Source organism: Podarcis cretensis (assembly GCF_951804945.1).
Source record: "Podarcis cretensis genome assembly, chromosome: 6".
Taxonomy (NCBI): domain Eukaryota; kingdom Metazoa; phylum Chordata; class Lepidosauria; order Squamata; family Lacertidae; genus Podarcis; species Podarcis cretensis.
In genome coordinates, this window is record NC_137175.1 from 4,200,787 (window position 1) to 4,227,884 (window position 27,098).

General features: G+C 48.8%; 1 protein-coding gene across 5 annotated transcripts in view; it reads left to right on the forward strand.

Annotated features, from left to right (window-relative positions):
* The first annotated feature begins 11,444 nt into the window (after positions 1-11,444).
* Positions 11,445-27,098, forward strand: part of LOC307217636 (sodium-dependent lysophosphatidylcholine symporter 1-B-like) — a 40,234-nt gene continuing 24,580 nt past the window's right edge. For 2 of the 5 annotated variants that reach the window (XM_079979257.1, XM_079979258.1), the window contains exons 1-5: positions 11,445-12,164; positions 22,730-22,849; positions 23,629-23,753; positions 24,744-24,876; positions 25,953-26,031. In XM_079979257.1, coding sequence (XP_079835383.1) covers positions 11,580-12,164; positions 22,730-22,849; positions 23,629-23,753; positions 24,744-24,876; positions 25,953-26,031 — 1,042 coding nt within the window. In that variant the 5' untranslated portion in view covers positions 11,445-11,579. Of the gene's footprint in view, positions 12,165-12,356; positions 12,477-17,678; positions 17,738-22,729; positions 22,850-23,628; positions 23,754-24,743; positions 24,877-25,952; positions 26,032-27,098 lie in introns of those variants that run through there. The other 3 variants (XM_079979256.1, XM_079979260.1, XM_079979259.1) reach the window with 3 other exon arrangements.

Here is a 27,098-nt window from a genome sequence, read left to right on the forward strand (position 1 = left end):
GCGGCTTAGCGGCTTAGGAAAAGGGGGGAAAAGGGAAAAAAACCTCCAGGAACTCGCAAGACATTTTCATCTTGCGAAGCAAGCCCATAGGGAAATTCGTTTAGCGAAGCGCCTCCAAAACGGAAAACCCTTTCGTCTAGCGGGTTTTCCGTCTTGCGAGGCGTTCGTCTTGCGGGGCACCACTGTATCCTGGAAGTAACCTCAGATTTTCCAAACAAAATCTGTGGTCTGGTTTACCCAAAGAAGCATGTGAGGTGGTAAACATAGAATTATAGAGTTTGAAGGGACCACAGCAGTCATCTAGTCCGACCCCCAGCAATACAGGCATCTCAGCTAAACCATCCATGACAGATGGTCATCCAACCTCTACTTAAAAACCTCCACGGAAGGAGAGCCCACCACCTCCAAAGGGAGACCATTCCACTGAAACAGCTGTTACCCTCAGAAAATTCCTGTTTAGTCAAAATCTCCTTTCTTTTAACTTGAAGACATTGTTTTGAGTCCTACCCTACAGAGCTGGAGAAAACAAGCTTGATCCATGTGACAGCCTGTGAGATATTTGAGGATGGCTCTCATAACTCCTCTCAGTCTCTATTTTCCAGAAGAAGAAGAGTTTTGGATTTGATATCCCTGTTTATCACTATCCGAAGGAGTCTCAAAGCGGCTAACAATCTCCTTTTCCCTTCCTCCCCCACAACAAACACTCTGTGAGGTGAGTGAGGCTGAGAGACTTCAGGGAAGTGTGACTGGCCCAAGGTCACCCAGCAGCTGCATGTGGAGGAGCGGGGAAGCGAACCCGGTTCACCAGATTACGAGTCCACCGCTCTTAACCACTACACCACACTGGCTCTCTTTCCAAGCTAAACATACGCAGCCCCTCAACTATTCCTCATAAGTCTTGGCTTCCAGACCCTTGATCATCTTGGTTGCCCTCCTTTGCACACCTTCCAGCTTGTCAACCTCCTTCCTAAATTGTGGCACCCAGAACTGGACACAGTATTCCAGGTGTGGTCTGACCAAGGCAGAATACAGTGGTACTGTTGCTTCCCTTGATCTGGACTTCTGTTGTTGAGGCCTAGAATAGCATTCTCTTTTTTTGCTGCTGCATCACACTGTCGACTCATGTTCAGCTTGTGGTCTCCTAAGCGCCCTAGATCACATGTGAAACATGGAGCACTTATAAACACCATCCCCAACTCCTCAAAAGATTCCATCAACGGTGTCTCTTAAAAATTTTACACATCACTTGGGAAGACAGGCGAACTAATATCAGTGTACTGGAAGAAGCAAAGATCACCAGTGTTGAAGAAATGATTCTTCAACATCAGCATCGTTGGACTGGTCATGTTGTGCTGATGCCGGATGATCGTCTTCCAAAGCAACGACTCTATTCCGAACTTTAAAATGGAAAGCGTAATGCTGGTGGTCAACAAAAGAGGTTTAAAGGCTGTCTCAAGGCAAATCTTAAAAAATGTAGTATAAACACTGACAACTAGGAAACAGTGAGTGGCCTGCGAGTGCTCCAGTTGGAGAACAGCCTTTACCAAAGGTGTCATGGGCTTTGAAAACACTCGAACTCAGGACAAAAACGGAGAAACGTGCTAAGAGGAAGGCACGCTTGGCAAATCCATACCAGGATCAACTCCCGCCCAGAAACCAATGTCCCCATTGTGGAAGCACGTGTGGATCCAAAATTGGCCTCCACAGTCACGTACGGACTCACTGCTAAGATCGTGTTCACGGAAGACAATCTTACTCGGCGACGAGGGATCACCACAGAAGAAGAAGATTGCATGTACTGCTAGCAAGCCCTCATCTAATATTTGTGCATCTGGTTCTTCCTACCTAAGTGCAGAATAGGGACGCAGGTGGCGCTAAAGGTTAAAGCCTCAGCGCCTAGGGCTTGCCGATCGAAAGGTCGGCGGTTCGAATCCCTGCGGCGGGGTGCGCTCCCGCTGCTCGGTCCCAGCGCCTGCCAACCTAGCAGTTCGAAAGCACCTCCGGGTGCAAGTAGATAAATAGGCACCGCTTACCAGCGGGAAGGTAAACGGTGTTTCCGTGTGCGGCTCTGGCTCGCCAAAGCAGCGATGTCACGCTGGCCACGTGACCCGGAAGTGTCTCCGGACAGCGCTGGCCCCCGGCCTCTTGAGTGAGATGGGCGCACATCCCCAGAGTCTGTCAAGACTGGCCCGTACGGGCAGGGGTACCTTTACCTTTACCTTTAAGTGCAGAATGTGTGTCTGGATTGTACCACTTCAGCTGATTGCTGGTTAATGGAGATGGGCACCCTCCTCAATTGCCTCTGCACATGGACTGGCTGACAACCCCTTGGAATAAGCCTGCAGGGAAGGACTTTTGCCAAACCTTCCTGATGTTTTAGTTTTCTCGATTGGCTGTTTGGAGGCCGTCCGAAGTGGAGCACAGGCCAGTCTCTGTTTTGCTGCCCGCTGTTTACGAGAGTGAGCCCTCGCTCTCCCTGGCCTCGACCTCGGAGGTGAAATCCCAAGGAAGAGCATCTTCCAGGAGCTCTGGAGCCAGACCGGTTGCTGGAGTTTGCCGGGAGGAAGTGTGCAAAACAGGGCTGCCAACCTCTGAGGAAACCAAAGCGCTGAAGGGCGGGGAAGAGCTGGCACTCCACGCTCCGTTATCTGATCTGGATGCAAGTTTGAATCCTGGCAACTCTGGGAAAGGCTGGGCACATCCCCTGTCTGAAACCCTGGAGAGCTGCTGCCAGTCAGCGGTAGACAATACTGAGCTGGATGGACCTGCAAGTCTGACTCATAGAATCATAGGACTGTTGGGAGGGACCCCCAAAGGACATCTAGTCCAACCCCCTGCAATGCAGCAATCTCCAAAGGGAGTCCATTCCACTGTTGAACAGCTCTTACTGTCAGGTTCAGTATAAGGCAGCATATATATATATATATATATGTGTGTGTGTGTGTGTGTGTGTGTGTGTGTGTGTGTGTGTGTGTGTGTTTTAACATATCATTTTCAGCAGTAATTAAACATATTTTTACATCTTATTCAAATTTTTTTGACTTCCATCAGTCCTCTCTGAAAATTTTCCAGTCTAATTTCTTAGTATGCATTTCTTATTTTCCCCATTACATTTCAAACTCATAACCAATATCTCTATCTTTTTCTACTTTGTAACACTTTGTATGTTTCTTCTTACAAAACTTCTTGTAGTCCTACTAGTGTAATTTGTTGGTTACAGATACATATCTTGCTCTGTGCTAGACTTCGGGGCTCCCCTGAAAAGCTATTGGGGAAGCAAGATCTATGGGGCTGTTGATACTGCAAGCCCCTCCACCCTATGCGCAGGTGGCGTATATGTGCACATCAAACCATATCACCTAAAGACACTGCAGTCTCCGCTAACCTTCATTCCAAGGAAACTGAACCCTGGGAAAGCACACGACCCCTAGAAGTCTCTCACCACCCAGAGATTGCGGTAGCCTGTAGCCGTGTGGAACGACTGTGAGGTTTGTTTGTTTTTTGAACTGTTTTGAATGAGTGCAGCCTGGCAGGTACTAACCGGCTTTTTCAAAGTTCAGTGCCAAGAATGCCAGCAGTTCTCAGGCTTGGGCTGTTTCGGTTGGCATCGCAACCTCAGCTAGCTGGCGGTTTCCCTGCCTCTCAACGACCTCAGCGAAACTGTTTAATTAATACTTCACTGATGCAATTCCACTGCTGCATTCTTGAGCCATGATCTACCTTGGAGTCTGTGTTTTTTGTTTTTGTTTTAAATCCCTTCTCCCTTAACTGCAAGACATCCTTGGCTCCAACTCCGATAAATATTGAAATTCGGTCGGGGAGGAACATCTTGTTCCTTTTTCTTTTTTTGTGCACCCTGTTAAAATGCACAAGAGATGGGATAGTGAACGGTTAAGATCCCATGCACTTACTCTGGAGGAAGCCCCGTTAGTGGGATTCTCTTCCAAGTAAATCTGTATAAGAAGGCTTTTCATGACACCTGAGATGTGTGTTTTCATAGCCCACCCTATTCATAGAATTGTCAAGTTCTGGGTCCTGGGGTTTCCCTGGAACTGCCTGAGTTATTATTTATATATTCATTTATACCCCTCCTTTTTTCCTTGACAGGGACTCAGCGCTGTTTACAGATTAAATAAGAACAGCTAAAAGCATAGGGGTGGAGAAAACAATGATTAAAAACCAATTCAACATTAGTAGAGTTAAACAGATATATCATATACATACATATATATACCGGTCTTGAAAGACCTACATTGGCTCCCAGTACATTTCCAAGCACAATTCAAAGTGTTGGTGCTGACCTTTAAAGCCCTAAATGGCCTCGGTCCAGTATATCTGAAGGAGCATCTCCTCCCCCATCGTTCTGCCCAGACACTGAGGTCCAGCTCCGAGGGCCTTCTGGCGGTTCCCTCACTGCGAGAGGCCAAGTTACAGGGAACCAGGCAGAGGGCCTTCTCGGTAGTGGCGCCCACCCTGTGGAATGCCCTCCCATCAGATGTTAAAGAGAAAAACAACTACCTGACATTCAGAAGACATCTGAAGGCAGCCCTGTTCAGGGAAGTTTTTAATATGTGACATTTTAGTGTATTTTTCATTTTTGTTGGAAGCCGCCCAGAGTGGCTGGGGAAGCCCAGCCAGATGGGCGGGGTACAAATAATAAATTATTATTATTATTATTATTATTATTATTATTATTATTATTATTATTATTATTAGCTTTCGTGTGTATCTGAAGAAGTGTGCATGCACACGAAAGCTCATACCAAGAACTAACTTAGTTGGTCTTTAAGGTGCTACTGGAAGGAATTTTTTTATTTTGTTTTAAGGAGGGAACCAGTCTGTCTTCTCTTGGGAGGGAATACCAAAGTTGTCTGGGAGTAGCTATCACCGAGAAGGCCTTCTCTTGTGTCCCCAGCGAGTGGGCATGTGTGGGTGGTGAGATGCAGAGAAGACCCTCCCCTGCAGATCTCATAACCCCAAAACTCACTTCATCATCAACAACTTTATTGCAGTAGCCGAAGGCCATGGCATCATTCACAAAGCAATAAAAACCATAAAAACATCAGGCACTGCAGATACAATAAACCATGATCACGTCTCCTAAAAATAATTTAATAATAATAGTAATATGTTTTTATACCCCACCCTCTCCACCACTTTAGCTAATGGGGCCTCCTGCTGCCGCTGCCACGCCATTTCTGTTCTCATCCTGAAGCAAAGTTCTTAACCCGAGGTACTATTTCTGGGTTAGCGGAGTCTGTAACCTGAAGCGTATGTAAGCTGAGGTACCACTGTAAAATTACATGCTTCTGCGCATACGCAAGGCACACAGAGCGCTTCTGCGCGTGCAGCGAAACCCAGAGGTATACACTTCCGGGTTTGCTGTGGCCGTAACCCAAAGATTCTGTATTCAGAGGGATACGTGAAGGTAGTTCCTCGGGAGGTGGGTGGAAGGATCCTGCCTCCAGAAGCTTTGGATTATTATTATTATTATTATTATTATTATTATTATTACTATTATTATTTATTTGTACCCTGCCCATCTGGCTGGGTTTCCCCAGCCACTCTGGGCAGCTTCCAACAGAGATTAAGAATACATTAAAATGTCACACATTAAAAACTTCCCTGAACAGGGCTGCCTTCAGATGTCTTCTAAATACCAGGTAGTTGTTTATCGCTTTGACATCTGATGGAAGGACGTTCCACAGGGCGGGGGCCACTACCGAGAAGGCCCTCTGCCTGGTTCCCTGTAGCTTTGCTTCTCGCAGTGAGGGAACCACCAGAAGGCCCTCAGCGCTGGACCTCAGTGTCTGGGCGGAATGATGGGGGTGGAGATGCTCCTTCAGATATACTGGACTGAGGCCATTTAGGGCTTTAAAGGTCAGCACCAACACTTTGAATTGTGCTTGGAAACGTACTGGGAGCCAATGTAGGTTTTTCAAGACCGGTGTTATGTGGTCTCAGCGGCCGCTCCCAGCCACCAGTCTAGCTGCCGCATTCTGGATTAGTTGCAGTTTCCGGGTCACCTTCAAAGGCAGCCCCACATAGAGTGCATTGCAGTAGTCCAAGCGAGAGATAACCAGAGCATGCACCACTCTGGCGAGACAGTGCCCGGGCAGGTAGGGTCTCATCCTGCGTACCAGATGGAGCTGGTAGACAGCTGCCCTGGATACAGAATTGACCTGCGCCTCCATGGACAGCTGTGAGTCCAAAATGACTCCCAGGCTGCGCACCTGGTCCTTCAGGGGCACAGTTACCCCATTCAGGACCAGGGAGTCCTCCACACCTGCCCACCCGTGTCCCCCCAAAACAGTATTTCTGTCTTGTCAGGATTCAACCTCAATGGTGTGACCCATGGGAATCATAGTCCAGAGCATCTCCTGGGCACCACGTTGAAGAAGGCAGACCAGACCAGACCACCCTCTCTCTGCAGGGCGGGTGGGAGTCATCTGGGATGCAGAGATGGAGCGGGCGGGCGGGCGTCCCGTTAGTCATGCAGAACAAAACTGAGCCAGGAAGACAAAGGCTTGCTGACTCAGCCTCCGGCACTATAATCAGGGAACGTTTATGACTCACCTTGCAAGATGGGGATTTGAAAAACAATCATCGGATTAACCCCTGATAGAGTGGAGGGAGGAGGGAGGTCTTTTTCTCCTACGTAGCGGCTGAATCTCTGAAGCAGTGATGCTGTCAGGGCAGCAATGCAATTTCGTGCAACACGTAAATTATGGAGCTCGCCCCACACCAGAAGAGGCAGTGATGGTTACCAAAATATTAGACAAATTCATAGAGGAGGACTCTTGATGGCTACTAGGCAAGATGGTTCTACTCTGACTCCATAGTTGGTATGTTTCTGAATACCAGTTGCTGGAAGCTGTCAGGAGTTCAGCCTACACCCGAGTAGGACCCTGGCAGAGAGACATGCCTGACTGGCATGTTTCCTCCCTCCTGGTCTTTCGTTCAGGAGCTGCAAAAGCTTTCTTCTGCCCGAACCTCACAGCGACCGATGCCAACCGACACCGGCACACTTGGGGAGCCGCAGAGTGTTCGCAGCTTGCGTAACAGACCCCAGCAACTCAGCGTTTTGGCTAATCTACTTTATTTACATATACTGTGGTACCTCAGGTTAAGTACTTAATTCATTCCGGAGGTCCGTTCTTAACCTGAAACTGTTCTTAACCTGAAGCACCACTTTAGCTAATGGGGCCTCCCGCTGCCGCCGCGCCACCGGAGCACAATTTCTGTTCTCATCCTGAAGCAAAGTTCTTAACCTGAAGCACTATTTCTGGGTTAGCAGAGTCTGTAACCTGAAGTGCATGTAACCTGAAGCGTATGTAACTCGAGGTACCACTGTAAACACACACAGAGCACTGCAATATGGCTCCCTCTCTGTCTAGCATCCTGCCTCCGTCACTTCCCACTCTGTGGAGTCAAAACATACACCGTCATGTGATAGACAACAATCCCATGACTGCAATCACGGAGCAGGAATTCTAACAGAAACCACACCAGGGGAAAGTTGCTCTTGGGCAAGGATCCTGCTTGTGCATTTCCCATAATAGATATCTGGCTGGCCAGTGTGAGAACAGGATGCTGGACTAGATGGGCCATTGGCCTCATCCAGCAGGCTCTCTTCTGGTATGCCCAACTCTTCATAACAAGGGTGTCTGCCAATGTGCCATGAATGCTGGCAACATCAACTCTGCCGTGTGGGAACCCCTTGCAGTGCTTGGAGACAGTCTGGTTGTGTATCCATTGTAGTCACCACAGGAGAAATGAGCGCTGGGAGGAGTGCGAGAGAAGAAATACCACGGTGCTTCTGCAGCAGCACAATCAGATGCCTTCATCTGCCCCAGCTGCAACAAAACATGTCTCTCCTTTATCGGTTTCTGCAGCCACAGCAGGTGCTGCAACTTTCCAACAGTTTGACTTCATCCCCAAAGGTGCACTCCTCCGTTGTCTCCCGAGACAGATGGATGCCAGTGGTGTGTCTTGCAAACCACTGTTCTGAACGATGCTTTTTTATAGGGTAGGGGGCGGGAGGAAGGATTCAGAGCTGATGTGGGCAACTTCCCATCTGGGCTGCTTCGTGAAACTCCCTCTGCGCCACTGATGTGGTTTCCAAAAGACCATTGCAAAGCAAAGATTTGCTTGGCATCCTTTAAGAACTCTCAGAAGGTCCAGCTGATGCTGGAGAGACTAACCGGCTGCCAATAAAAACCAGTTAGGCAAGGTCATTCCCCACAGTTCACTGAGAAAAGTTTAAAGGGAACATGCCAACATTCAACCACATAACATGTAGTTTGGGCTTCAGCCACCCTGTGCACACTGGATGGCTTTTGGTCAGCCGTTCCCCAAAGCGAGTGGCTTCCAGATGTGCCTGACTACAGCAGGGGCAGGTGGGAACATCTGGAAACAGCTGCTTTGGGGAAAGGCTGAGTTTGGGCAATCACTTTCTTACTATTTCACAAGGGTGTTGGGAGGAAAAACTGGTTTGCAGGCAGACACCTGAACGCTTCCTGAGTTTCTTGGAGACAGAAATGGATAAAAATGGAATAAGCACATCTCATATCTCTCGCTTGTCGTGTTCCTTTATGTGCTCTGTTTATAAGAAGATCAAGGTTTCTAAAATAATGAAGGCCTCATCCACCAACCTCTCTGCCTTTCTCAGCTTTTCATGGCTAGGCACACATTTAAAGGTTAAACCACAGAGCCTAGGGCTTGCCGATCAGAAGGTTGGCGGTTCAAATCCCCGCATCGGGGTGAGCTCCCGTTGCTCCGTCCCAGCTCCTGCCAACCTAGCTGTTCGAAAGCACGTCAAAGTGCAAGTAGATAAATAGGTACCGCTCCGACAGGAAGGTAAACGCCGTTTCCATGCACTGCTCTGGTTCGCCAGAAGTGGCTTAGTCATGCTGGCCACATGACCCGGAAGCTGTACGCCGGCTCCCTCAGCCAGTAAAGTGAGATGAGCGCCGCAACCCCAGAGTTGGTCACGACTGGACCTAATGGTCAGGGGTCCCTTTACCTTTACCTAACACACATTTAAAGCTCAAGACTTCTCCAAAATAATCCTGGAAACTCTAGTTTCCTCTTTACAGAGTTGCAGTTCCCAGCAGGACAGTTCCCAGGATTCATAGAATCATAGAATCCTAGAGTTGGAAGAGACCACAAGGGCCATCGAGTCCAACCCCCTGCCAAGCAGGAAACACCATCAGAGCACTCCTGACATATGGTTGTCAAGCCTCTGCTTAAAGACCTCCAAAGAAGGAGACTCCACCACACTCCTTGGCAGCAAATTCCACTGTCAAACAGCTCTTACTGTCAGGAAGTTCTTCCTAATGTTTAGGTGGAATCTTCTTTCTTGTAGTTTGGAGCCATTGCTCCGTGTCCGCTTCTCTGGAGCAGCAGAAAACAACCTTTCTCCCTCCTCTATGTGACAACCTTTTATATATTTGAACATGGCTATCATATCACCCCTTAACCTCCTCTTCTCCAGGCTAAACATGCCCAGCTCCCTTAGCCGTTCCTCATAAGGCATCGTTTCCAGGCCTTTGACCATTTTGGTTGCCCTCCTCTGGACACGTTCGTGTTTGTCAGTGTCCTTCTTGGACTGTGGTGCCCAGAACTGGACACAGTACTCCAGGTGAGGTCTGACCAGAGCAGAATACAGTGGCACTATTACTTCCCTTGATCTAGATGCTATACTCCTATTGATGCAGCCCAGAATTGCATTGGCTTTTTTAGCTGCCGCGTCACACTGTTGGCTCATGTCAAGTTTGTGGTCAACCAAGACTCCTAGATCCTTTTCACATGTACTGCTCTCAAGCCAGGTGTCACCCATCTTGTATTTGTGCCTCTCATTTTTTGTGCCCAAGTGCAATACTTTACATTTCTCCCTGTTAAAATTCATCTTGTTTGTTTTGGCCGAGTTCTCTAATCTGTCAAGGTTGTTTTGAAGTGTGATCCTGTCCTCTGGGGTGTTAGATTCTTTGGGGTGTTAGATTCTTTGGGGGAAGTTGTGGACATTAGATGTGTTTTTAATGCCGGAGGTCCTTGGCCTCCCCTAAGAGGGAAAATGTTCCTAGCCAGAGATCCAGGAGCGAATTGTGCAGAGGGCGCACAAACAACTTCTGTCCAAGAGACAAACAGTGGTGTGTGTGCTGAACAGTGCAAAACAATGGAAAGTCCCAACGCCTCTTCTTTCCTCTTATCAGTTTCCTCGGACACACTCCTTTCTCTGGGTCAGTTTCCTGTGTGGACGCTGGTCCATTTCCTCGATTCAACTTGCAAGCCTTTTGGAGACGTCCAAGCTGTTGTAAAAAAAAACTCAGGTTGGCTTTTACAGCCCAAATCTCCACCGAGGCCTGCTAATCTATCAGAGAACACAAATGGAGGCAACCCAAGGAGCAATGCTATACAGTGGTACCTCGGGTTACATACGCTTCAGGTTACATACGCTTCAGGTTACAGACTCCGCTAACCCAGAAATAGTTCTTCAGGTTAAGAACTTTGCTTCAGGATAAGAACAGAAATCGTGCGGCGACAGCGGGAGGCCCCATTAGCTAAAGTGGTTCTTCAGGTTAAGAACAGTTTCAGGTTAAGAACGGACCTCTGGAATGAATTACCGTAAGTACTTAACCTGAGGTACCACTGTAGCTCCTTTTATCTTTGTTGCTTATCTGTTGCGACAGGCCAGAACAAAAGTGAGTTACGAAACGTCATAGATACATCACCAAACGGGTTGTGCATGCAGTGGCGTAGCGTGGGTTATCAGCACCCGGGGCAAGGCAAGTAATTTGCGCCCCCTAACCCATGGATTTGCGCCCCCTAACCTGTGGATTTGCGCCCCCTAACCTGTGGATTTCCCTAACCCCCAGATGTTGCGCCCGGTGCGGCCGGCCCCCCTGCACCCCCCACGCTACGCCACTGTGTGCATGTAAATCAGTTCATGCTCAGAGTTCATGTTTCTCCCACGTTTTTACAAGTCTATCAAGATGCCTTATGACACCTGAGAATTGCCCTTCCTGGCCTGTCTGAATCATCCTTTGGAAATGGTGAACACCTTGGCTCCTGAAGCCAAAGGCCTGCAACATTCAGACATAGATTTGTGCTCATTTGACAGTTCAGCTTGGCCACGCAACAGACACTTGTCAGATCCGTTTGCAGAGGGGCGAGCTTCCAGGAATTTCCTGCTACCCTGACCTGAGGGGGGGGGGGCTCTAGGAGCCAAACCTCCCTGTTGTATCACTCTCTGTACTATTTCAGACATGCGGTTTACACACTTCTCCATGTGCGTTTGCATTTTATTTATGGCACCTTAGACTTCTTGCTGATCCCCGAAGAATTGATGCTTTTGAATTATGGTGCTGGAGGAGACTCTTGAGAGTCCCATGGATTGCAAGAAGATCAAACCTTTCCATCCTGAAGGAAATCAGCCCTGAGTGCTCACTCGAAGGACAGATCCTGAAGCTGAGGCTCCAAGACTTTGGCCACCTAATGAGAAGAGAAGACTCCCTGGAAAAGACCTTGATGTTGGGAAAGATGGAGGGCACAAGGAGAAGGGGACGACAGAGCAAGAGATGGTTGGACAGTGTTCTCGAAGCTACCAGCATGAGTTTGACCAAACTGCGGGAGGCAGTGGAAGACAGGAGTGCCTGGCCTGCTCTGGTCCAGGGGGTCCAGGGGGTCACGAAGAGGCGGACACGACTAAACAACAACAAGACTTCTTGCAACAAAGCGAAGTCGGCAGGCAGGCGGCTCCAAGACGGACAACTGCCCGTCCCCCACCGGACAGCCTTCATCCACCCCTTTCCTCCGCGCCTCGGCGCCTGCCAGGGGCTCGCGGTCCCACCCCTTGCTGGCGAGAGCCCTGGTGTTGGTGTCGGTTTCAGGGCCAGGCGCGCGTCCGCCTCCCGTCCGCGCCCCCGGGGAGGAAGAAGCATGATTTGCGTCCGCTTGCTTCCTGGAGGGGACTATCCCTCTCGCCCCCTCCTGCGCTTCTTCCACCCGCTCCGGCTGCCCTGTGCGTAATTGCGCGCGGAGGCTCGGCAGGTGATGGTCCTATAACTATGCGAGCCATGTTTCAGGGAGAAGGCCAGGGCGAAGGCCAGGAAGGGTTAACTCCGAAGGGTGCAGAGCCTGGGAAGGACGCGCAGCCCAGCCGGGTAAGCCGGAGAGGAGGGCGAAGGGTGCAGCCAGTGGCCTCAGCCAGGGCTAGCAGCTTAACCAATTTGGAGAGGTGGCTTTTCTTGCGCGTGACTCCGCCGAGCGCTGCGAGGCTGGCCGAGCGCTCTCACAGTCGGTTCCAAGAGGGTTTCTATATTTGAGCATTTTAAAGGGGGGTGGGAGGCGCTCCCGGGCCGTTTGCCTGCCAAAAGTCTAAGCCAGGCAGCCGGGGAGGGTGGCGCTTGCAGAGGCGGCACGGAGAGATCCTTTGGCAAGGAGGAAGCGGCCGGGAGCAGAGTTTTCCTATGCGCGTTTGCAATTCTCTATTTAATTCTGCGGGCTGTTGAAAGTAAAACGCGAGGTAGGCAAGGGGATGCAGACATAGATCCGAGCACCTGGCCCCACGCAACTCGGTGGCTTTGCATGCGAAAAAGCTCTTGCCATCTCCACTTACAAGGATTTCAGGGGGTATCTGCGGAACTCGCTGCAGCAGGGGGCAGCGAGGGCCACCGACATGGATGGCTTTAAGAGAGGATTGGACAGATTCATAGAGAAGGGTACCTAGGGACCGCCTCTCCTGGTATGCCCCGCGGAGGACCTTAAGGTCCACAAATGACAACACTTTGGAGGTTCCAGGTCTCAAAGTTGTTAGATTGGTCTCAACTAGGGCCAGGGCCTTTTCAGTACTGGCCCCGATGTGGTGAAATGCTCTGTCACAAGAGACTAGTATTGTTGTATTTTAATATTTTTTTGGAAGCCGCCCAGAGTGGCTGGGGAAGCCCAGCCAAATGGGCGGGGTATAAATATTATTATTATTATTATTATTATGGCTGTGCGGGACTTGACATCTTTCCGCAGGGCCTGCAGGACAGAGCTGTTCTGCCTGGCCTTTGACTTGGACTCAGTCTGACCCTTATGTTTCCCTCCCCTTATGGTTTTGATCTATGGGTTACTTTTAAAATGAGGCTGCATTTTAAATTGTATTTTTAAAATGAGGCTGTATTTTAAATTGGTTCTCTCCCCCCCACCCTTATGTTTTTACTGTGATTTTATTGGTGTTAGCCGCCCTGAACCCGGCTCTGGCCAGGGAGGGCAGGGTATAAATTATTATTATTATTATTATTATTATTATTATTAAGGCTCCTTGCTCTGCCTCCACATCTGGAGACATCAATGCTTCTAAATACCGCTTGCTGGAAACCACAGGAGTGGAGAATTGCTCTTGTATTTGGGTCCTGAGTTCGGGTTTCCCTTTGGGGCATTTGATTGGCCGATGTGAGAACAGAATACTGGGCGAGATGGGCCTCTGGTCTGATCCAAAAGTCTCTTGTGTTTTTATGTGGTGGGAAAGTGTGCTATTTAGATAGCCTGACCTACCTCACAGGGTTGTTGTGAGGAATGCAGAGGAGGAGAACCGCGCATCCACCTTGAGGAAAAAAGTTAAGGTATACATGTAACAATAAGGAAAATAAATCAGTGTTAGTACATTGAGGGCTGCATCTGAGACACGTTGCACTTATCTTTTTTTTTTAATAAATATTTATTAGAGTTTCCAAATTAATACAAAAAACAAAAAACAAAAATGCACAAAAAGTAACAAAAATACAAAAATACAAAATCAAAAACAGTTAAAACAAATATAATTTCCATTACTTATTTCCATTAACTTGTTTCCCAGACCTCCTCTCACCTCCCCCTTTTGTATTCCAGTTCGAATTCTTAACTCAACAAATCCTTATTATAACTTATTATAACTTATTGCTCAACCTTTACATTACAGCTGGTAACCACTTAATTTCTGTCCAACATCATTCTAACATGGCAACGCTGGCAACACAGCATCTTCCAACCCCATAAGGGAGCCAGGCTAACTTAGAGGGCTCAGGGCAGAACTCTACCCTTTAGCACCAGAGATGGGGAACCTTTTTCAGGCTGGGGGCCGCATTGCCTTCTAACCAACGTTCCAGGGGCCACATGTCAGAGGTGACCAGGGCCGGATTTCGGTTTGATGAGGCTCTCAGCTCCTGAAAGTAATGGGGCCCTTCATATGTCCAGCTGTCCTTCGTCAACAACAAATTGTCACTGTTTTTTGTGTTGAATATATGCTCTGTGGTAATTGATGGAGCTAATAGGTATCTGAAGCCATTTGCACATAACAAAATATGTATTTTATCAAAGTAATTGTTGAACTGAAATACAATAATGAAGAAGTACTAATAGTGAAATACAGTGAATTATTATATTGATAGTGAAATACCATATTTTTCGCCCTATAGGACGCACTTTTTCCCCTCCAAAAATGAAGGGGAAATGTGTGTGCGTCCTATGGGGCGAATGCAGGCTTTCGGTGAAGCCTGGAGAGCGAGAGGGGTCGGTGCACACCGACCCCTCTCGCTCTCCAGGCTTCGCGGACCTCTCCGCAAGCAGCGGGAGCGTTCCCGCTGCTTGCAGAGAGTTGCCTGCGTGCTGAAGCCTGTGCGTGCTGAGCTCAGCGTGTCCAGGCTTCGCGGACCTCTCAGCAAGCAGCGGGAACCAGCGCTGGGCTCCCACAGCTTGCAGAGAGCTGCCTGTTTGGGGGCTGGGGTCGGGGGAAGCTCGGGCAGGCCTCCCCCGCCCCAGCCCCGCGCCTGGGGGGGAAATAATTTTTTTCCCTTTATTTCCCCCCCAAAAAACTAGGTGCGCCTTATGGGGCGGTGCGTCCTATAGGGCGAAAAATACGGTAATTATTAAGCTCTAACTTAAAATGATTTTTTTAATTCATAACAAAGTTAATAAGGCAAACACATTGGCATTTGGCAATAACAAAAGTTCCTTTAGAAACACAATTTAACAAAACAAAAAAAATTCCTTCCAGTAGCACCTTAAAGACCAACTAAGTTAGTTCTTGGTATGAGCTTTCGTGTGCATGCACACTTCTTCAGATACACCCAGTGTATCTGAAGAAGTGTGCATGCACACGAAAGCTCATACCAAGAACTAACTTAGTTGGTCTTTAAGGTGCTACTGGAAGGAATTTTTTTTGTTTTGACTATGGCAGACCAACACGGCTACCTATCTGTAACTGGAACAATTTAACAAGACTCATAATCTAATCTCTAGAAACTTGCTATAACATGAAATAATAATTGTAGGTTTTATTTTATTTGTTATCTTATATTTTGGAAATGTACATCCAGGTGTTTTTTTCCCCTTCAATTTTTTTGGGGGCCCCCAGAGAAGCGGGCCTTAAGCTGTAGCTTGTTTAAAGGTAAAGGTAAAGGGACCCCTGACCATTAGGTCCAGTCGTAGCCGACTCTGGGGTTGCGGCACTCATCTCACTTTATTGGCCAAGGGAGCCGGTGTACAGCTTCTGGGTCATGTGGCCAGCATGAATAAACCGCTTCTGGCGAACCAGAGCAGTGCAGGAAACGCCGTTTCCCTTCCCGCCAGAGTGGTACCTATTTATTTCCTTTTACTGGTGTGTTGCTAGGTTGGCAGGAGCAGGGACCGAGCAACGGGAGCTCAACCCATGGTGGGGATTTGAATCGCTGACCTTCTGATCAGCAAGTCCTAGGCTCAGTGGTTTAGACCACAGCGCCACCCGCATCCTGTAGCTTGTACATAAATCCGGCACTGGAGGCGAGCAGGGGCCAGGAACAAAATTGGAGAGGGCAACAAATGTAGGCTAGTTTCTACCCACACTCGCACACTCCTCTCTCCATCCTCCACCCAGGAAAATAAGAGACATTGTCAGAGTTCCAGGGCACCTTCCAGCTGTGCAGAAACACTCAAGAAAGGTGAAAAACAGCAGCAGTGATGGGCAGAGGCTGTGCTATCATCACGCCAACTGGGCAGCCGCCTCGGGCACAGACCTCCGAGGGGTGGGCACAGTTTCATACAGGTTAGTTTTTGTTTTATCAATGCTGTCAGCTTAATAGCAGCAGCACGAAGACTTCCGAAGTCCATGCTGCCGCTGCGCTAGGTAAACTTCCTTTCGTGCCACGACAAATGCTCCTGGATAATGTGACAGATGTTTCTGTTGCCCTAAGGAGTCTCCCTGCACTTCCAGCATCAGTGGTGAGTGGGGAACGCAAAGCTCGAGCTTGCAGAACTGTCTTACGTTTAAGAATGTTGCAAGGGGAACTAGTCGGCTTGGCAAATCTATCAGCTGAGCATGTGCCCAAGCCACCTGCGCTTGACCCAAAGGCGCTGGTGATGACAAAGTTTGCCAAAGAAAAGGCACACAAAGTGAGATTGTGATCTGCATGAAATGGAAACATATAACTTCGCAGTTCACAAGATTATTCCAAATGGTTTGTGCCCTCAAGTGTTTTCTTTTGTATTTGAGGAAGGTGCTCAAAGATGGTTGCATTATGCTTATCCTTGCACTCTAAAATAAATTTAGCGCTTTCAAGTTTTGTGCTTTTCATTTTTCAACTGCTTCTGAAAATTGAAGCTAGCAATTTTGGGGGTGGGTTGCAAGTACAGTGGTACCTCGGGTTAAGTACTTAATTCATTCTGGAGGTCCGTTCTTAACCTGAAACTGTTCTTAACTTGAAGCACCACTTTAGCTAATGGGGCCTCCCGCTGTAGCTGCACTGCCGGAGCACGATTTCTGTTCTCATCCTGAAGCAAAGTTCTTAATCCGAGGTACTATTTCTGGGTTAGCGGAGTCTGTAACCTGAAGTGTCTGTAACCCGAGGTACCACTGTAGTTCGCCGTGCCTAGGGTGCACTGAAGAGAGCACTGAAGGCCAGGTAGAGAGGCCTGAGGTCCACTGCTCTGCCCCCTCTGCCCTGAATCTGCCACCTGAGGCCATTGCCTCCCTCTGCCTCATGGTAGGACTGCATTGGCGCTTCCCATAATGTGCAAGTTGTTGATCACTGTGAGGACAGCATGATGGACTAGCCAGGCCATAATGCCCTGCTGGCCCCACTTTGCTCCCCACACCTCCAGGATTTCATGTGCACACAAGACTTTGCCTTCCTTCATCCACCGACAACATGCTCAATCTGCAACGAGCTTTGATTTTCGGAAATCAGAATGAAACCCGTTTCTCAAGAAGCGCTTTTCATGGACTAAAAATACACAGCAGTTCTAGACTGTGTGAGGACTACGCAGGGGAAAAGAAAACAAGCACTCCATTGACTCTGGAACAAAATATACGTGTGCTGCAATAATACTAGGGGATGAGCAATGCCAGAAGCAAGCGATGTTGTTCTCAGACAGTGTGTGGAAGCAAAGAGCTGGCCAAGCCTTTCCTGGGTGCCACGGCCTGTGTCCTGCTTGGACAAGCGCCCAGGGGAACTTCAGGGTGCCGGCCAAGTAGGTGAAGTTTGGTAAAGCATTAATGAACGTGCCCAGGTCCCTGGCTGTGTCGTCATCGCCTTCTCTTGTTGCTGCGATGAATCACAGCTCTTGTTCCTTCCAGAAATGTGTCTGCTGTCCCCCAGCGAGGGGGACTCTGATTGGCCTAATTACGTCCTGCCTTTGGGACAGGGAGGGGTAAAAAAGTGTAACAGGGTCAGTGCAAGAAATTTGGGCACCAGAGGCGATCTCCAAAATGGCATGTCCTCCCACCAGGGAAAATGGGGTGAGTTTAGATGTACATCAGGAACCAGAGAGGAATTGATGGAATCAACCTTACCTGGCACTTGAAGTGGGAATCAAAGGCCATTTGGGGAGGTGGGGGCTCTGCTCTGAATCACGCTGGGAGGATGCAAAGCCCAGGAGGCCCCCAGAAGTTAGCCCTTTCAATATCCTCCCTGGGGTGGCAGGAGACTGGTTGTTCTTGTTTAGTCGTTTAGTCGTGTCTGCCTCTTTGTGACCCCCTGGACCAGAGCACGCCAGGCACCCGCAGTTTGGTCAGACTCATGCTGGTAGCTTCGAGAACACTGTCCAACCATCTCGTCCTCTGTCATCCCCTTCTCCTTGTGCCCTCCATCTTTCCCAACACCAGGGTGTCTTCTCTTCTCCTGAGGTGGCCAAAGTATTGGAGCCTCAGCTTCAGGTTCTGTCCTTCCAGTGAGCACTCAGGGCTGATTTCCTTCAGAGTGGATAGGTTTGATCTTCTTGCAGTCCATGGGACTCTCAAGGGTCTCCTCCAGCACCATCATTCAAAAGCATCCATTCTTCGGCGATCAGCCTTCCTTACGGTCCAGCTCTCACTTCCATACATCACTACTGGGAAAACCATAGATTTAAATATACTGGTAGTGCCCTGTATTTGCTGAGAGGTGTTTGTTGGGGTGGGGTGGGGGGCTGCTGAGGTGACAGATTCAGCCCCCAAGGAGTGTGCCGCAGCCATTGCTGTTACTGCAGTTGCAGCCGGCAATGCATTCCTTGAAGGCCAGATATGCTGCCCCTATAGATCCTGCCGCCCGAGGCAGTTGCCTCACCTTGCTTTATGGGTGGGCCGGCCCTGATAGGTAACCAAGATGACAACCAAGAGGCAGTGTCTGGCTACGAGCCTCAGTCAGTTAAAAGCTCTTTGGAACCAAGAGACTGTTAAAGGAAGGTGCCAAGTGGTCCTTCCCGGTCAATGCCCTCCCTTGCATCCCACAGGGTTCCTGAGCTGGGGGGCCACCACTGAGAGGACTCTGGATGGAGCAGCCATCCTCTGGAGGTCTCTGGATGTTTTGGGACTACAACTCCCATCAGCCCTTGCCAGCAGAGCCGGGCTCCAGCTAGCCACAGCATCACGTGGCTGGTGCTGATGGGAGTTGTAGTCCAAATATTTAGGGTGTCTCACAATAGGGAAGGAAGCACTGGATGTTGGAGCCACAATCCCCCATACTTCAGATAGCGGGATCACTTTAAAGGGAGCCTTCTTAGTGCAGGTGTTATTATTTGTTGTTGCTTTTACTGTGTTATATATTATTCTTATATTGTAAAATACCCCGCGGTCCTCAAAGGAAGGGCAATATAGACATTTGACAACAGCAACTGAACTGAGGGCACAATAGGGCTGTTCTGTTCTGCAGCCCTCTGTGAAAATATCTGCTTCTAAAATTATCTGCAGCCACTTTCCAGCTGCCGACACCCGATCCATCGCAAGCAGCTTGTGAAATTTCTCCCCATCTCCTCCCCACCCCTGTTTATGCTGCTATTATCCCCCCAGTCCAAGGAGCTGAGGTTGGCATGCACATATGTATATGTATATGTATATGTATATGTATATGTATATGTATATGTTACAGTCATACCTCGGGTTGAAGTTGCTTCAGGCTGAGTGCTTTCGGGTTGTGCTCCACGGCGACATGGTAGTACCGGAAAGGGTTACTTCCGGGTTTCGCTGCTCGCGCATGCTCAGTCAAAATGACATCATGTGCATGCACGGAAGCGGCAAAATGATGACCCGTGCATGCGCAGATACGAGTTGCATTTGCTTCTGGATGCGAACGGGGCTCCGGAACGGATCCTGTTCGTATCCAGAGGTACCACTGTATATGTATACAGTGGTACCTCTGGTTGCGAACGGGATCCGTTCCAGAGTCCCGTTCGCAACATGAGCAGAATGCAACCTGCGTCTGCGCATGTGCGGGTCATGATTCGCCGTGTCTGCGCATGCACGTGACATCATTTTGCGTGTCTGCGCATGCGTGAGCGGCGAAACCCGGAAGTAACCCTTTCCGGTACTTCCGGGTCACCGCGGGACACAACCTGAAAAAACGTATCATGAAGCAAATGCAACACGAGGTGTGACTGTATGTATATGTATATTCTGTTTCCTTTCACAACACCCCTGCAAGGGAGGTTATAGATTGAGGGGTTTCCACACTACAGTTCATGGCTGGCTGGGTGCGGATCTGAACCAGGATCTCTCCAGCCTGGGTTGTGGGCTGCATGCCAGGAGAGGGCAGAGCCAGAATTAAGAACAGGTGGAGACGTTGGCAAAAGTATCCTGAATTAACAAATCCAGAATAAAGACTGCCCTGCGTCCATTTTTGCCATGGTCACCTCAGATTAAAATTCCCAAACTTTGGCGAGTCTACTCAGGGGTAAGCGGTTCTACTGAGAAAGTCATTATCCTGAGGCAAGATAAGAAGGCCTTGGCTGTTGAATGAGCCCTCACTCTGGTTTTTTTTTTTTTTGCAGGGAAGTAAGAAGGTTTTGTCAAAGCAAGTGTGATCCCACACTCTCCAGTACATTTTCCTGCGATTTATTACCAAAAAAACCACACCACCTGATTTTTTGGGGGAACTGGGTTTGTTGTGCAAGAGCTCCCAATGCACTATAATTGCACAACCTGAATTTGTTGTTACGTGATCGAACCCTGCCCTCAAACAGCGGCAACTCGGGCAGGCTTTCAGTTTGAAGTGGTAACTCAAAAAGGATTAGAATCTTGCTTTTGATTTATTTTTAAAGAAAGGTCTTTCTGGGAGCAATATTCTATTCTTTATGTGCATGCGATCTTGCAACATTTGAAGTCCTGTTTTCTCTTTCTTGTCTTCTCTCTCTCTCTGTCTCTCACACAACCACACCCCACTGCTGCCTGGAAAGTTGTGATTATGCCCAATTTAAAGCTGGGGAATTGAGGTCAAGAAAGGTGATGGAAGCGTCCTTGAGTAAGCTTGCTTTCCTCAACCACATATTCTCTTCTGGTTCTCTGTTATCCACCGCAAAAACTTCCACCGCCTCTTTTGAACACCTGCCAGACTCTGGACTTTGGATGTTGTTGTGACTTGAGAGAGGTCATGTCAGTTTGACACCCTGTTCAGAAATTGTATTTTAGGCCTATCAGGAAGTGCCAAAACTCCACTCAGTGTCAAAGGAAGAGGCAGCAGATCAGGAGAGAGAGAGCTTTCTCTGGGTCTGCCAAACCCCTGATCTTGCATAAGATGAACACAGCAATTCCTTGGTCAACACACTAAGAAGCTCTTGTTTAGAGAGGAATTTAACATTCTCCGAACTCCCGTGATGCAATTTGCAGTGACCCCCCTCTGACAGTGGGATCAAGGCAACCCAATAGGATTTTGCACTGTGGAAACTCCCTGCTGTTCGAATATAGGGCTGGATGCAGGCCAGATTAGAGAGTTGTAGAGAAACTGCAGAGGGACGCGGGTGGCGCTGTGGGTTAAACCACTGAGCCTAGGGCTTGCTGATCAGAAAGTCGGCGGTTTGAATCCCCGCGACGGGGTGAGCTCCCGTTGCTCAGTCCCTGCTCCTGCCAACCTGGCAGTTCGAAAGCACGTCAACGTGCAAGTAGATAAATAGGTACCACTCCGGCGGGAAGGTAAACGGCGTTTCCGTGCGCTGCTCTGGTTCGCCGGAAGTGGCTTAGTCATGCTGGCCACATGACCTGAAGCTGTACGCCGGCTCCCTTGGCCAGTAAAGCGAGATGAGTGCCGCAACCCCAGAGTTGGCCACGACTGGATCTAATGGTCAGGGGTCCCTTTACCCTTTACCTTTACCTTTAGAGAAACTGCAGAAGGGATGTTCATGTCCAGCAGCTCTACAGACCCTCCCGTCAGAGGCAATAGGCACTGAGGGGTGTGGAACAAACCTGCAGCCGTACAGCTGGGGGTGATGGCACCTGTAGCCCCAAACACCTGGAGGATGGCAAAGTCTGTAGTAGGGGAATACAGAAGTCTGCTATATATTAGACCACTGGTTCATCTAGATCAGCATACTCTACTCTGACTGGCAGAAGCTCCCAGAATTCTTTGGGTGCTTTACATGCAGGATAATAATAATAATAACAACAACAACAACAACAACAACAACAACAACAACAACAACAGTAATAGTAATAATAATTTTATTTATACCCCGCCCTCCCCGGCCAAAGCCAGGCTCAGGGCGGCCAACACCAATAAAATTACAATAAAACATAATAGAAAAAAATTAAATTAAGCAATTTAAAATACAGGTCAAAATGCAATTTAAAATGCAGCCTCATTTTAAAAGTAGCTTATAGATCAAAACCGTAAGGGGAGGGAAAACATAAGGGTCAGACTGAGTCCAAACCAAAGGCCAGGCGGAACAGCCCTGTCTTGCAGGCTTTGCAGAAGGATGTCAAGTCCCACAGGGCCCTGGTCTCTTGGGACAGAGCGTTCCACCACATCGGGGCCAGTACTGAGAAGGCCCTGGCCCTAGTTGAGACCAATCTAACCACCTTGTGACCTGGGACCTCCAAAATGTTGTCATATGTGGACCTTAAGGTCCTCCGCGGGGCATACCAGGAGGGGCAGTCCCATAGGTACGAGGGTCCTAGGCCACACAGGGCTTTAAAGATGAAACCCTTCTTCAAAGTGTGAAAAGCCAGAAATGCTGTTTTTTTTGGGGGGAGGCTCTCCTGGGCATTTCTGCAGAGCGGGGCCCTTGACCTATGCCCCAAAGTCCTCCCTTGAATGCGCCACTTCGGCAGGGGTGCGATGCTCCCTTCATGCCCTCCTGAATTTCCCAGAGGCACCCAGTTCACCACTGCCAGATGCTGGCCAAAGGGAACACCTTCTGATCTACCAGGGCTGCTCTTTAACATTTTCTTATATTTGTATTAGAGAAGACAGGACTTGCTACCTTTGCAGGGTGTGTGTGTGTGTTCAAGAGGGGCTCTCCTCACCTGCTAGCATCTCATTCCCAGGTGAAACCTGCCTTGCCTCTCCACCGGAAGGTTTGCTATGCTCTTGGAGGCGCCCCTTACCAGCTCACAGGAAACGCCGTCGGGTTTTTCCTCCAGATCTTCTTGCTGGATGTCGTGCAGGTGAGCCTCCATCCTGGGACTCAGCTACATTCGTCAAAAAAACAGTGATCTGAATGAGTTATAAACATGCAACACCAGATGGCGCCAGACAGCACAAAACTTTTCCATAGCGGTTTTCCATAGGGTTTTTTTCCCCTTTTGTTATAACAATTTAATTTCTGACTTATTTATAGCGGGTTTTTTCCTGTGTGCAGATGCACCTCTGGTTAGTTTGCAGGGAGATGAAATGTTTTTTTCTTAATATGATGATGATGATGATGATGATTCATTTATACCCCGCCCATCTGGGCAGCTTCCAGCAGAATACTATAATACAATGATTCATCAAATATTAAAAGCGTCCCTAAACAGGGCTGCCTTCAGATGTCTTCTAAACGTCAGATAGTTGTTTATTTCTTTGACATCTGATGGGAGGGCGTTCCACAGGGCAGGTGCCACTCCTGAGAAGGCCCTGTGCCTGGTTCCCTGTAACCTCACTTCTTGCAGTGAGGGAACTGCCAGAAGGTCCTCGGAGCTGGACCTCAAATGTGTTCCATCTTCCATCAGCAATAAACTAAATATTCTAGATATCTGGGGAGGCCTGCCTAAACAAAGAAAAAAAAAGTTTTTAGTAGGCGCCGAAAAGAGGGAAGGATCCTGCCTAATGTCAACTGGCAGGGAGTTCGGAATTGTTGGCGATGCAACACTAAATAAGCAATTTTGAAATGTTGTTCGGGTTGATGCTCCAGGTCTTTCCACACTGCCTAACAGATTCAGTCTCCTCCTTTGCCTCGATCTAGCTGGAGCCTTTCCATGCTTCGCTGATCCTGTTCCTGGGGAAAGCCTGGGATGCTGTGGCCGACCCCGCCATCGGATTCCTGGTCAGCAGAAGCCCCCGCCGGAGGTGGGGCAAACTGATCCCTTGGTGAGTGAGAGGGGAAAGGGGCAACCGGGTGGATCTGTTGGTGTTTTGCAGGAAAGATCAAGGGGCAGCCTGGTCGTAAAAGCTGGAGGTGCGTTAAGCGAGCTGCTTCTCATAGGACAGTGGAGTTGGAAGGGACAAAAAAGAAAAAGACCATCTAGTAGTCCATGGGTAGGCAACCTAAGGCCCGGGGGCCAGATCCGGCCCAATCGCCTTCTAAATCTGGCCCGCGTACGGTCCGGGAATCAGCGTGTTTTTACATGAGTAGAATGTGTCCTTTTATTTAAAATGCATCTCTGGGTTATTTGTGGGGCATAGGAATTCGTTCATATTTATTTCCCAAAATATAGTCCGGCCCCCCACAAGGTCTGAGGGACAGTGGACCGGCCCCCTGCTGAAAAAGTTTGCTGACCCCTGCCTTAAGCCAAGGGCGCCGAACCTTCTCGGCTCCACGGGCCGAATTTGGCAGGAGTTGAGGTTTTGCAAGTCTCCCCTCTTCCCCTTTTATATTTCCAATCTTGGAGATTTAAAGGGGAAGAGAGAGGTGGTTGGCAAAAGACTTTGTGAGTTTTTCCTGTCCACCCCCCTTTTGAACCAGTTGAAGCTGAACCTTCAGGGATGGATCCTGGCATGTTCCTGATGTGGCCTGACAGTTGCGCCAGTGATCAGACCCCTGGTTTCACATCCCGGTTCCGCAGCTCTACCTGTTGGACTCCTGCCTTTCACGTGGCCCTTAAAGACATAAAAGCCCTTCTGGCAAACAAAGACTTCCACCTTGGGCATCCAGCCTGCCATTGCCCCCTCTTCCAATAATTGTGACGAATTCCCCATTGCAGTGGAACCTCCAGATACAGGGATAGTCTACCTCTGAGCACCAGATTTTTTTGGCACAGTCAATGCAATCCTGCTTGCTGCCTGGCGGCATCCAGCCGGCTGCTCTTAGCAACGACAGCCCTGCAAGGCGGTCCTTACGCTCTCTTGTTCTCCTTGCAGGGTCGTCTGCTCCACGCCATTCGGGGTCTTCTTCTACACTATGCTCTGGTTTGTGCCCTCAGATTCCCTCTCTGTGTCACTGAAGTTCTTTTGGTATTTGGTCATGTACTGCCTCTTCCAGACCTGCATGAGTGTAAGCGCTTGTGCGTGGGACGGATGGATGAATGAATGAATGTTCCCTTCAGCCATTCATGTATTTATTGATGCTGAGGTTTATATATAGACACGGCACGTCCTGGACTTCTAGGTGGGCTTTGTAGACTAGGAGGGTAAAAGACACACACACACACACAAAACACACACAACACACACAGCGGGGAGTTTAAAATAAAAGCCACATTTTTAAAAAGCTACAAGTAGGCATTGCTAAGAGCCCTGCTCACAACATTGCATTAACTGCAACTACATTGAGGTTGAATATTGACAAGACAGAAGTGCTGTTCTTGGGGCACAAGAGGTGGGCAGGTGTGGGGGGCTTCCTGGTCCTGAATGGGGTAACTGTGCCCCTGAAGGACCAGGTGCGCAGCCTGGGAGTCATTTTGGATTCACAGCTGTCCATGGAGGCGCAGGTCAATTCTGTGTCCTGGGCAGCTGTCTACCAGCTCCATCCGATACGCAGGATGAGACCCTACCTGCCCGCAGACTGTCTTGCCAGAGTGGTGCATGCTCTGGTTATCTCCTGCTTGGACTACTGCAATGCGCCCTACATGGGGCTACCTTGGAAGGTGACCCGGAAATTGCAATTAATCCAGAATGCGGCAGCTAGACTGGTGACAGGGAGTGGCCACTGGGACCACATAACACCAGTCCTGAAAGACCTTCATTGGCTCCCAGTACGTTTCCGAGCACAATTCAAAGTGTTGGTGCTGACCTTTAAAACCCTAAACGGCCTCAGTCCACTATACCATGAAGGAGCGTCTCCACCCCCATCGTTCTGCCCGGACGCTGAGGTCCAGCACCGAGGGCCTTCTGGCGGTTCCCTCATTGTGTGAAGTGAGGTTACAGGGAACCAGGCAGAGGGCCTTCTCGGTAGTGGCGCCCACCCTGTGGAACATTAAGCTTTAATGTTTAATAGGTTATTGCATTTTAGTGTTTTGTTGGAAGCTGCCCAGATGGGTGGGGTATAAATAAATAATAAATAATAAATTATTATTATTATTTCCACCCTGACCGATTCCCTCCTTTACCTTTACCTTTACCTCCTTTTAGTGCTACCACGTCCCTTATTCCTCGCTGACCATGTTCCTAGGAGGGAGTCAGATGGACCGCGACTCTGCGACCGCCTACAGTAAGTCTCTTGGCACAGATTGCCATTGATCTGGAAATGCAGTGCTTGGCTTCCTTGTTTTCTGAGACGGTGAATCTCTACAGCAGGCACCTCCAAACCCGGCCCTCCAGATGTTTTGGGACTACAACTCCCATCATCCCTAGCTAACAGGACCAGTGGTCAGGGATGATGGGAACTGTAGTCCCAAAACATCGGGGGGGCCAGGTTTGGGGAGCCTGCTCTACAGGGATTTCCTAGTCTGGAAAAAAATAATGGAATCATAGAGTTGGAATGGAGAAACAAGGACCCTCTAACCCAGGGGTCAGCAAACTTTTTCAGCAGGGGGCCAGTCCACTGTCCCTCAGACCTTGTGGGGGGCCGGACTATATTTTGGGGGTGAAAATGAACGAATTCCTATGCCCCACAAATAACCCAGTGATGCATTTTAAATAAAAGCACACATTCTACTCATGTAAAAACATGCTGACTCCCGGACCATCCATGGGCCAGATTTAGAAGGCGATTGGGCCAGATCCGGTCCCTGGGTCTTAGTTTGCCTACCCACGATAGAGACAGGGGTCAGCAAACTTTTTCAGCAGGGGGCCGGTCCACTGTCCCTCAGACCTTGTGGGGGGCCGGACTATATTTTGAAAAATAATAATGAACGAATTCCTATGCCACACAAATAACCCCAAGATGCATTTTAAATAAAAGGACACATTCTACTCATGTAAAAACACGCTGATTCCCGGACCGTCCGCAGGTCGGATTGAGAAGGCGATTGGGCTGGATCCGGCCCACGGGCCTTAGTTTGCCTACCCATACTCAGTCTAGCCCAACCCTCTGCAATTTAAGGATCTTTTGCCCAGCATGGGACTCAAACACCCAACCCTGAGATTAAGAGTCTCATGGTTTACCAACTGAGCTACCCCATCAGTTTTTTTTTTATAGAATATTTATTAAAGTTTTCAGAAACAATACAATGAAAAAAAAAAAAGATACAAAAATAAAAAAATAAAAACAACCAAAAAGGAAAGAAAAACACATAGAGTTTCCGTTACTTATTTTCTTTTAACTTATTTTCCAGA